At 41.0% G+C, this 11,352-nt stretch overlaps 1 protein-coding gene across 1 annotated transcript in view; it reads right to left on the bottom strand.

Moving 5' to 3' along the window:
* Window positions 1-5,341: 5,341 nt before the first annotated feature.
* Window positions 5,342-11,352, bottom strand: part of GABRR2 (gamma-aminobutyric acid type A receptor subunit rho2) — a 35,763-nt gene continuing 29,752 nt past the window's right edge. The window contains exons 6-9 of the mRNA XM_010167493.1: window positions 10,710-10,851; window positions 10,314-10,465; window positions 9,825-10,021; window positions 5,342-5,650 (exon numbers count right to left, since the gene is read on the bottom strand). Coding sequence (XP_010165795.1) covers window positions 5,342-5,650; window positions 9,825-10,021; window positions 10,314-10,465; window positions 10,710-10,851 — 800 coding nt within the window. The remainder of the gene's footprint in view (window positions 5,651-9,824; window positions 10,022-10,313; window positions 10,466-10,709; window positions 10,852-11,352) is intronic.

Consider the following 11,352-nt stretch of genomic DNA (forward strand, 5'->3'; position numbering starts at 1 on the left):
TGTTACTGAGATAAAGAGTGAGCCTCCACCCCAGCCTTACTCTGTGTGAGTGGTGGTGAGGGCTCTGGGCAGCTCAGAAAGTGCCATTTCCATTTAGCAGCTTAGTTCAAAAGATGGTTAGTGTCTCCAGATCTGGCCCAAGCAGGAGTTTCCTTTCCTCCTCACATAGTCTTACAAAGTCCTCCTCAGCACTGCACTCGAGCAATATGTATTAGGTGCTGAGGCTACTATTGAGTGTAAAACGATCTTTCTCTTGTCCAGGTCCTCAGAGAGTGTCCTGTTGTCCTGCCCAAGGACTGAATAACTGCCTTTCCCATTTTTGTGGAATGGCAGCTCTTCTGAAACTGTAGATTAAAAAAAGAACAGTATTTTTACTTGGAAGCTGCTGCAATTACAATCTGTGCACAGCACTGAAAGTCTCCTGCCAGCCATACCTATAAAAATGTGGTCATTACCCCATTTTGCACCTTACTACGAAAGGTTTAAAATTTCATGGCTGACATGAATTTGGACCCTAATAAAAATCCAGAGAAAATGGAAAGAGCCAGGAGGCTGGAGAGTTTTACAGCTCTAATGTTCTGCCACATTTCCCAAAAGATATTTGTTCAAGTAATTCAAACTGTCGTTACAATTAACTTGTCCTTTCATTTCCCTCTCTGAATTCCCTCTAAGCTAAACACACAATTTTCTTCTATAAATCTGCGTGACAAGTAGAGCAGTGATTTTTATTATTATTATTTTTTTTTCCCACATCATTGATATGCATTTTGCACAGATTGAGTTGCCGGGCACTTTTCCTAAGCTAACTTCTATGGTTGCAAGTGCACATATCCACACTCAGAGACCTCCAAACGACTTGTGGGAGAAGTCCAATTGGGACAACTGGTCAAGATGAGTCTTATGCATTTTCTCAAAGGCAGGAAATCTTAAAAATCAGGTGTCAAATTATCTGCTAAGGGCTTTTCTGCTTGCTCCAAGGAGCAGGCAACGCAGGGCTGTCATGGTTCCTGGGTCCCTTGCAAAAGGAGGGCTGGGGGACACCTTTCACGGCATGCTGATGATGTGGGCCCCATCTCCCTGGTGCTGGCAGGATGATCTGGGAGGTGGGGTGGCATGTTGGGGCCGTCTGTGCACATCTCTTTGTGCTGGTGTGGAGGGGACTCTGCCAGGTGTTTCTCTGTCTGGGGCTGCCTCAGGCACGTGGGTCTCTTGTTAAACCCTGGCTAAGGACCAGCTAATGACGTGAACACCCAGAAATGAACCCAAACCTTCAGCCAAAATGCCTATATCACCTGCACCACACCACCCATAACAACTGCCCCATGGGTGGTGGGGATCCCATCACTTCTGGCAGAGGATAGGTTTTCCTTGCCCAAATCAAGGAGTGCCACATGGGGACGTGCGATGCCCAGGCACCGAGTACCTTGGGAAAGCTGGGTCCTCCGATCCTCACCCCTGCAGTGGGCTCTGCTCAGCCTGGTGGCCACTCCTGCACAGCCACAAGAGCTGGACACCAAGAGCAGCACCTCACCCCACACTCATGCACAATGTCCCTCCCCAACCTTCTCACTTCATCTGAAATGGTGATTCCTCTGACCAGGAAAGTGATGGCCCCGATACATTATTTCAAACATCATTTTTGCAAAGGAATTAATCAGCTTAATGTGATAATGGATTACATTTTAATTTTAATAGTGCTAAAGTCTTGCTGGTTTTTAAATACATTTTTCTGTTTTTTAAATTCCAGCAGGGCAGTATATTACTTAGTTAGACTGTACCTTGTTGTAATCTCTCCATTGAGGAAATTTGACAGACAACAGCCACTATTCAGCGGGCTGGGTATCAGCCCTGCCCCTGTGCGTTTACTTAAGTCCCATTGTCTGCATTAGGGATAATAGCTGAGATCGGGCAGCCGGCATCTCGGAGCAGTTTTATCTTCCATTGGTAAGTGTGGAGACAATCTTTTCAAAGGCACAAAGGAGGAATTAAATGACAATGTTGTCATTTATAGTCAAATGGAGATTGAGATATATACCTGCCATTTGGGCTTTTGAAAATGTGTTCTTAAATATAAAGTAATTATCAAAACTTCTTCAATTGTGGGCTGCAGTTTTCACAAAAGGTCTCTGTAGCTTATAGCTGTAATTAATGGCTCGGTTTTCCCAAGAAACTTTGTATCAAAGTACTTTCATACTTCCACTACATTTCTCCCACCTTTTGAGGTGCTTTTTATTTAAAATCAATTATAAATTAGGTGTTTACTCAAATCTTTTACCATAGGAAATTAGCTCACAGGCAACAGATCTCCAAACAGAATTAAAATGACATTTTAAAGTTCACACCATGAAATGGACTCTTTTCCATCCTTTCCATCTGTTCTTTTATTACCAGGTTTGATTACAGTGATCAGCACAGTGGATTGTACCCATTGAACAACCAGTTTAGCATCAGCCTTTCTCACAAACTTCTCTACACTTTCTTTTTCCGAAGGAAAATGTGAGAAAACCCATAATTTTTGCCGGTAACTCATTTCTTGGCCCTTGGCTGGCAATAAGAGTCTTTTTTCAATTCAACATAGTAAGTTTTCTGGGCATAATAAATGGTAATTTACATAAAATATGTTACAATTTCACATATGTACACTATTTAACATAGATACATGTCCCAGTGTCTTCCTTTGCTATATGCTACCTGCATATACATTGTAGATACGTGTACATATCTATATAGAGAGACATTATTTCTCATTTCAGAGACATTATTTGGTTAGAAGTAGAAGTACAATGGAGCCAGACGTAGAATGAGCAGGGCCAACATTTTCTCTCTTGGCAATTGGACCAGGTTATTCAGAGAAGATGTACTCATCAACGGGCTTCATTTGCCCAAATCCCTTGCGCATCTCTGAAAATCCTGTCCTTTGGTAGGTTAATTGTCCAGATGCTCAGTGCTTCATAGAATTGAGTTGTACTCATCAAACAGTATTCAGAACCTGGCTTCAGGCACTATTTCTCAAAACATTGGTTGGATCTTGCAACTAGAAGTTAGACAGTGCTCCTGGAGTCCCTTGTAATCCACGGGAGATGAAAGATTAATTACATTCTTAATACTACACTTCAAATATTGGTTCTAGCTTCATGCCTAGCTGCTCTCCTCTTAATAAGCAGAAAAATGCAATTCATATGCTGCCTGAAGGAGACATCTTGTTTTATTTGCATCTATACTTCTCATCTGTTATTTTAATGAATAATAAGTGTAAGTGGTGCTGAAGATAGAGATTTTTTTTTTCCTTTAATGGAAAAATACACTCTTGATGGTTTTCTAGGCTGTATAATTGTGTCTAGTGAAACAGACATCAATCTGTACCAGTTATGTACACATGCATATAAAATAACAGTAAGGTAGCCTCTCCAAAAGATGTTTATTAGCTAGCATTTAAACTGCAGGCAGTGCTAGTACAAAGATGAGGGGGTCTAAAGGACTGTCTTTGTCACCACAAAACTTCTAAGGGAACAGGAGATGTAAGAAAAACAAATAACAAAGTAAAGCACTAGGAATTCTTTTTTTTTTTCCTTTTTTTTCTTTTTCCTTTTTTTTTTTTTTTTCTTTTGGATGCCAGGAGGCATTATTCATTGACAGTGATCACTTTTTGGCTGTTGGGCTGCATTTATCTCTGGTTTAATATCATTATATTGCAGGGGAGTTATCTGGCTTAATATCATTGTAAGGCGGGGGAGACACTGCTTTTTTCCTGTTGGACTGATTCACAGGACACATTTGAAGAACTCACTAGTAACTAAGACAAAAACCTTTGGATTCCCACTGAGTGACCTGCTCAGAAATCATAACTGTGCCCCACACACATGCTAGTTAAGCAAGTTAAGCTCCTCAGCATCTCATGAGGTAGGTAAATATTATTGCTCCCCACTTTCCAGCTGGAGGAGACAAGGCACTGAGAGGTTAAATGGCACGTGCCATGGGTAATGCAGAAAGACTGGCAAAACGGGGGACGTGAGAACCGAATTTCTCACTCCCTGCACAGGTGACTTCATGGTGCAGTTCTGCTGCTTTCCCTCAGCAAAGGTCCCTTTGCTGAGCTGTCCTGCTGCCAGCTGCAGCATTGGTTCCTGTTTTACACGCGAAACTGCTAATGCTGAAGAATGCACACTGTTACATCCAGGTTTTAATCTTTCAAAAGATAAGAAGTGGGCTATTTCTTTAATATTTTTTTGCATCTTGGAACTAGATGATCTTCAAGGTCCCTTCCAACCCTAACCATTCTATGATTCTATGATCTCCACCTGTTGATGTGAGAAGTATCCAGGTTTCAGCTCCAAGAAGAGTGATGATGTGTGATAAACGCACTGATCTGGTGTTTCAGGAGAGAAGTGGCAGGCTGGGGTACAGGGCAATCCTTCCTTTCAGATACTGTCCTTCCATGGCTCATGTTCTTGCCAGCAATTTCAGGGCTTACTTTTATGATCAGACAGAACTCCATTCATGTCAGTTATTAAAATGACTGATGAAAGGGGAAGATGGTTGTTAATTTTAGTTTCTCCCATCAGTTTTGTTTCCAGTAAATCCAGTAAACCTCCCTGTTTTCATTATCCCTGTACCCTGGGAGCCATCTTCTGTGAACCTGTGGGTTTCTTTGTTCTATTTCATCCTCACTCCTTACTTCTAATCTGGAAAAAAAAAATGACCACTGACTCAAACATAACAACCTGCATTCTGTAACCAACCCTGTTGACTCTGGCCAGTCAGCTGTCCTAATTGTATCAATGAAGGTCTTATCCAGAGAAAGCAGAATCTGAACCCTAAAAGGAGGTCTTCTTCATACACCAATATAAAGAAATATGGTGTTCATATGCCAAAGAAAAATAAAAGGGTTTGCTCAAAAGCAGAGATTTTGAAAAGGAAAGGCCTCATTCAGTTCTCTTACAGGAGATGCGCTATTCAGACACTTGCAAGTTGCATTTGTCTAATCCCTGACAGCCCATGCGAGCACTGTCTCTGATTGTCCATTGCACAGCAGGCACCAGCAGTGTAGACAGTCACAAATGAACATACAACACCTTCTGAGTGAAAAGTTAACACATAGTTTCAAGTATGAGAAAAAACATGCATCATAAAGCAAACAGGAGCTGGGGAGTGGGATGGAAAGCAACCAGCACAGCAAGTTCCTCCATGTTACCCGTTGGAGTAAGTGTTCTCCTCTTTACCCTCCAAAGAAGCAACAAAATAATCAGTTTTCTGGTTTTGCATCTAGATTAGACTGAAAAAGAACCAACAAAAGAGAGTTTTGTAAATGTCTTCTGCTTCAGTCACTGCTGTGCCAGCATGCTTAGCTAAAGACAGACCAATATATCAAATTAAAAAATATATAGGTGCCTGGAAATATTATTCTTGAATATTTATCAATTGCATGAGTGTTCTGGATGATGCGCAAGCCCATATGGCCCTTCAGACCTCTCTTCCTTGGTGAATTGGATTCATTGCTCATAGCTAAGTGCACAACCATCTTTTCTTGTTTTTCTTCCTCTGAGACCATCTGGTTTCTTGTATATCCTGCCAGGCTGTTGGCATCAAACTCACTGTAGTTTCCATCCAGCATCATAGTTTTCGAATGAGGTATTCCACATGTACATGAAAACTAGGAACATAAACAAGAAATATAGCTGAACACTGGAAGAAGATATTAGCAACAAAAATGATGCCTTTCTATTAACAGGCAGCTTGTAAAGAGTTGAGCTTGAAATTTTAGTTGAAATACTCTTAAGTTTCTCTTTGAGCAAAAAAGTCACTTTTATTTTTGCTTGTCTTCCAAAATGAAGAGACATGGTTTAGCTACACCACTTGGACAAACATCTTCAGAAAAGATTAGGAAGATGCTTTAGAGGACATAAAAACTAACCAAAAGGTTTTCTTAGCTAGCTCTGTTCAGCCTTCCTGCCTTATTTTGCAATCTGTGTTTATAAATATTCAAGGACAAGATGCAGTTTTATCTGTGGAAATGGCTTATCCAGTACATGTTATGGAAAAAAAAGGGACAGGTTCTGATTTCACAGATACACATGTTTTTTTTGTAAATCTAATTTTAAACTAAGCAGAGGACCAGTTTAAAACCTAATGTAAAATCTCAGCTCTGTTGAAGTTAATGTCAAAACTCACATTGACTTTAGCAGCACCAGCATGCATCCCACAAGTCTAAAAACCCCCATGAATACAGGTAAAATTTTGAATAGTAAATACTGTCTTGTACTGTCTAAAATCTGAAGGTCTTCTTTCCCAGCAGCATGGATTATATATTTGTATGCAATGGAAATGGACTCCAAAACCTCCTTTTTGCCAGGAGTTCCTGCCTCTGATACCCCACAGACTGCTCTCCTTACTCAATAATGCTTTTCCCCCCAGTTCCCTCTTTCACCAACTTTAATGTGTGGGTTTTCCAAGGACTTGTTTTCAAGGATACATTCAGCTAAAATAATTAAGTACATATACACAGAAATATGTATTAAAAATGTATCTAATATTCAGGATGCTACTGGAAAACTCTGCACTCAAAGCTTTTTCTTCAGATTATTTAACCAACAGACCAAATTGCTTACTGAAAACCTGCAAATCAACTTAATTGTTTTCTGTATTCTAGTCATAACCAAATTACTTTATATCAGTAGATTGCAAGCAGAAAAACTTGACAAGTGCCTGTTTGCTCTACTTGTTAGATCCATCACTCCAGGAATTTTTTTGGAGCACTCTATAGGTACAGCTGAACATCAGCGGGATTTTAAGAAATATTTTATACTAAGCCAGTGTACCCAAAAAAACCCCACAAAAAACCCCCACAAAAAAACAAACAAAAAACCCCCCAAAACCCACAGTGAAGCATTAAATCAGGCTCTGTCATCAACTGATGAGAAGGTCGGGAGGTGGTGGGTGGGTGGAAGGGAAAGCGGTTAACAGGAACAAGCTGATTGCTGCAGGACCCATCAGAGAAATAAATTCTGCTGATTTACTCTTAGCCCCAGGTCAAATTACAGTTCCCAATGGCTTCATGTGCATGTGATGACAGTCACCCCTATGGAAAATGCAACCTAATGTACTAGAAACCCACCTCCACAGAGTCTTAGATTACACCCACCTTCACATAGGCACACACATGCAGAAGTATGCTACATAATTTCACCCTGAAGCAATTTTGGTCTATGTCTAAACTAATAAATTGAACACTGCCAAAGAACCTCCCTGGGCATGGGAACTGAGCTGACAATACTATTAGAGTTTCAGAAATGTCTCTGGCCTAAATTTTGTCCAGGCCAACAAGCACCAAAAAGTTCCCAGATACTGTTTGGGAATAAGCATGGGCCACGGACCATTTGCCACAGGCAGTTCACAGCAACCACTCTGTTTTTGAGAGAAAGAAGGTGTAGTTTTAGATACTCCATGCCCATCAGCCTTAGTTCCAGGTACATTTAATTTCTTAATGTAGGCATAACATAGAGCTCTTCTCTGGGCAGCCTAACATCTTCATATTAAGATTTTTGGGTCTTTCATAGGGAAGCAGCACTGCAGCATTGGCTGACAAGATCTACATATCCAATGAGAAATATCTCTTCTGCTTCTTCAGGAGCACTCACCTACGTTTTGCTGCAACACCTCAAATAATGCTGCTTATTGTTTCTGTTCCCATTACCACTGCAGAGGATTAATAAATATTGTCACATGCTGAAGACTGATTAGAATATTTTACCATGTGTAGTAAAAAAGCATTTGCTGAATATAGAATTCAATGCGCAAGACTCAATAAAGGGCAGATTTGTGATATAAATAACAATTTATGCCATCACCAGAGGTGGGAAAAACATTCCCAAAAACTTAGCAGAATGGCAACAAACCCTCTCAAGTTCATTTCATCCCTCCAATACAGTTAAAGACAAAGGAGAGGGGTTTTTGCCTTAAAAAAAAATACAGGTTTATTCTAGGCAAGTCAAACATAGCAAATAATTATTTTTTTTATTTCCTGTGTACTGTCAGGAGGCTGTCTTCTTTGGACAGGGGAAGTCTGAGCAGGGCTGGCTAAAAGGCCACAGACCACTGCTCACACACAGCAGGTAAGACACACTTGACTCGCTCTGCTTGCACAGAGCATCTCTACCCTGTGTTGCAGAGAAGTGCTGAGCCCTGGGTGGGGATAGGATGGGGGCGTAGGTAAGTCAAGATACTCAGGACCTGTTCATGCAGCTTTCTAGAATCACACTATTGGGGAGAAGGCCTTGGCGAGTGGTCAAATTTTGTCACAAGAGTCTGTTGAATTTATTCCAATTGCTTTTAAAAATGTATCCAAATTTTTGATGAGATGTCAACTAGGAAAGGTACTGGGCTGATAAATGGTCTATTCTGTATTTCAAGGAAGTCATAGGAAGAAGTGCAAGAGGAAGAGAAGGGCATGCAAAGCCAACAGAGTAGTTCAGAGAGGGAAATGTCATGGTCAAATCATATGAAAGGTGATGTCTGCATTGGCATTTCTGAAAGGCTGATATACATTTTCCAGGAGTCAAAGGCATTAGGTGACCAATGTTACCTGTGAACTAATGTGGGGAATTCCTGATGGGAAGAAAGGAGTTGTAAAACATGGTGATGTTCTGGGTGTCTGAGGACTGAAAAAAATTGGTCCCAAGCCTTAGTATCCAAAAAGTGATGGTGTTTTTTTTAATTACAAAGAAGAAGGGCTCACAGGTCTGTAGGATAATTCAGGCTGGAAGGGACCTCAGGGTCTCTAGCCATGTCTCCTGCCCACAGCAGGGCCAGGCTGCTCAGGATTGTATCTGATCTGCTGCTCGGGATGGTATCTGCCCCTCACTACAAGGACATGGAGATGCTGGAGTGTGTCCAGAGAAGGGCAACAAAGCTGGTGAAGGGACTAGAGCACAGGTCTTATGAGGAGTAGCTGAGGGAACTGGGGTTGTTTAGTCTGGAGAAAAGGAGGCTGAGGGGAGACCTTATTGCTCTCTACAACTACCTGAGAGGAGGCTGTAGAGAGGTGGGGGTTGGTTTCTTTTCCCAAGTAACAAGGGGCAGGATGAGAGGAAATGGCCTCAAGTTGTGCCAAGGGCAGTTTACATTGGATATTAGGAAGAATTTCTTTACTGGAAGGATTCTCCGGCATTAGAACAGGTTGCCCAGGGCAGTGGTGGAGTCCCCATCCCTGGAGGCATTTAAGAGTTGGCTACACATAGGGCTTAGGGACATGGTTTAGCTGGGGACTTGTCAGTGTTAGGTTAATAATTGGACTTGGTGATCTTAAAGGTCTTTTCCAATCAAGGCAATTCTGTGATCAGGCCTTGTAAAACTGCAAGGATGCAGGATAAGACCTTTCATAGTGCATTAGAAAGTACAAGCCTAAACTTGGCTGATGGTTGTGTTTGGTAATGGGGAACAACTCCACTATTACATCCATTGAATCCAGTTTCCAGAGTAAAGCTGACTGTAGAGGGAGAAAATGAATTTGCTTTGAATAACCATTTTAGCTTACAAATATAGCAATTGTGGCAGCTGCAGTGAAGTATCAGATTTTATACTTTTCCCTCTTACCATCCCCACACTGTTCCAGGTTGCAATCTTTCCCAGTTCAGATCACACTCTGTGATGTTTCTATGAAGACCCATGAGACCAACTCCTGTTTTTCTGGTGTTAGCAATTCAGCCTGAAGTGGAGTGGTCTAAACAGATCCAATTATACACACATGGATGTCAGTGTGTTCCCATTGTTAGACACAAATCAGTCAATATAAAGAGTAAATGGATGAACAAAACAAAAGTTTTTCTTACCCTGTCCCGAAGTTTCCTCTCCTTCCGCTCTTGCACCGTAGTCAGGTAATTCACTGCTGCGTATTCCAGTACCGAGAGGAAGACAAACACAAAACTGACCCACAGGTAAATGTCCACTGCTTTGATGTAGGAAACACGGGGCATGGAGGCGTTCACCCCAGTGATGATCGTGGACATGGTCAGCACGGTGGTTATCCCTGGAAAGAACCAAAACAAACAAATAAATAAATTGTACTGATTGATACAGTCCATAAGGCTTTTGTCCCAAGAAAACCACAGCCCTTTCTGCCCTGAGCTAAGTACAGATCAGGAGGACTGCTTAGCAATTGCCTTAAGACAAACTACAAGTTTTATATTATATTAATCATCACATAAAAATAACTTCTTGCCCAGTATCTTTAACCACCAAAATGCACAGTTCCCTTTCCTGCCAAAACTTTCACGTTCAAAGATTTTCACACAGTCATGGCTTGTTGCAGTTGCTCTCACCCAAAGAGACTCTGGCAGGAACTGCTCGACGATCGATCCAGAAAGACACCCAGGACAAAATGACCATGAGGGTGGCGGGGAAGTAGGTTTGGAGCAAGAAGAAGAAGATGTGGCGGGGGAAAGGGAAGTTTATGTAGAGGCGATTGAAAAATTGAGAGAAGAGAAAAGTCAGAATCAGTGAGAACAGCCTGGATGGTAGGCACAGCACAGAGACACAAGATCTTTCTTTTAATTTTTATTTCTAAAGGGTAGTGAAAAGATAAACTAATCTTTCAAAACATGTATAGGCGAGACCATGGAGAGTACATTTCAGTGACATATAATCCCAAAAGCTCTCTCACAACTAGTTAATAAAGCATTAGCTTTAGCAATAGCATTAAGTCAGAAAAGGCCGTACCTGTGCTACTGTAGAAAGCCAGTCTCGATGTAGTGTGGAATTTTTGTATTAAAAACCGAGACAAAGAAATCTTCTCATCGGTTTTCAGAGATTCATTCCCATTTTTCCAATACAGCATCAGGTCTTCATCAGTGTAAGCATCTTAGAAAAGAAGAAATACGATGTGATGTGACTTTACCTTGGAGGGGAAGCAAAAGTGAATAGGTCCAGACAAAGTTAACAAACACAAAGACATCTTTGTCATGAAGCAATGCCACAAATAAGTTTGCTAACAATAATGAGTTAAAAAGATCTTGCTATATAATATGCTATAACAACAACAACAACAAAAATCCAAGTCCTCCTGACTCAGGGAAACAGATTCTATTTTTAATCCATGCTGATGAAATGACTAGAATGGTACTTTTCTAGGTATCACATACCAAAAATCATGGACAAGTCATTGCTAACTGACAAGAATAACTCTGGAAATAGTTATGGGTAAAATGCCTGAATTTCTAGGAAGGAGGAAATACAGTCACCTCAAACTACCTTAGAATGGAAAAAGCAAAAGCAACAGGTGTGATCTGAAGCAAAAATCTAGACATATTGGAAGACTGTAAACGAAAAAGTTAAAGAATTAGTTAGCACACTAGGTAGCAG

This window comes from Antrostomus carolinensis, unplaced genomic scaffold (assembly GCF_000700745.2).
Source record: "Antrostomus carolinensis isolate BGI_N321 unplaced genomic scaffold, ASM70074v2 scaffold3365, whole genome shotgun sequence".
Classification (NCBI taxonomy): domain Eukaryota; kingdom Metazoa; phylum Chordata; class Aves; order Caprimulgiformes; family Caprimulgidae; genus Antrostomus; species Antrostomus carolinensis.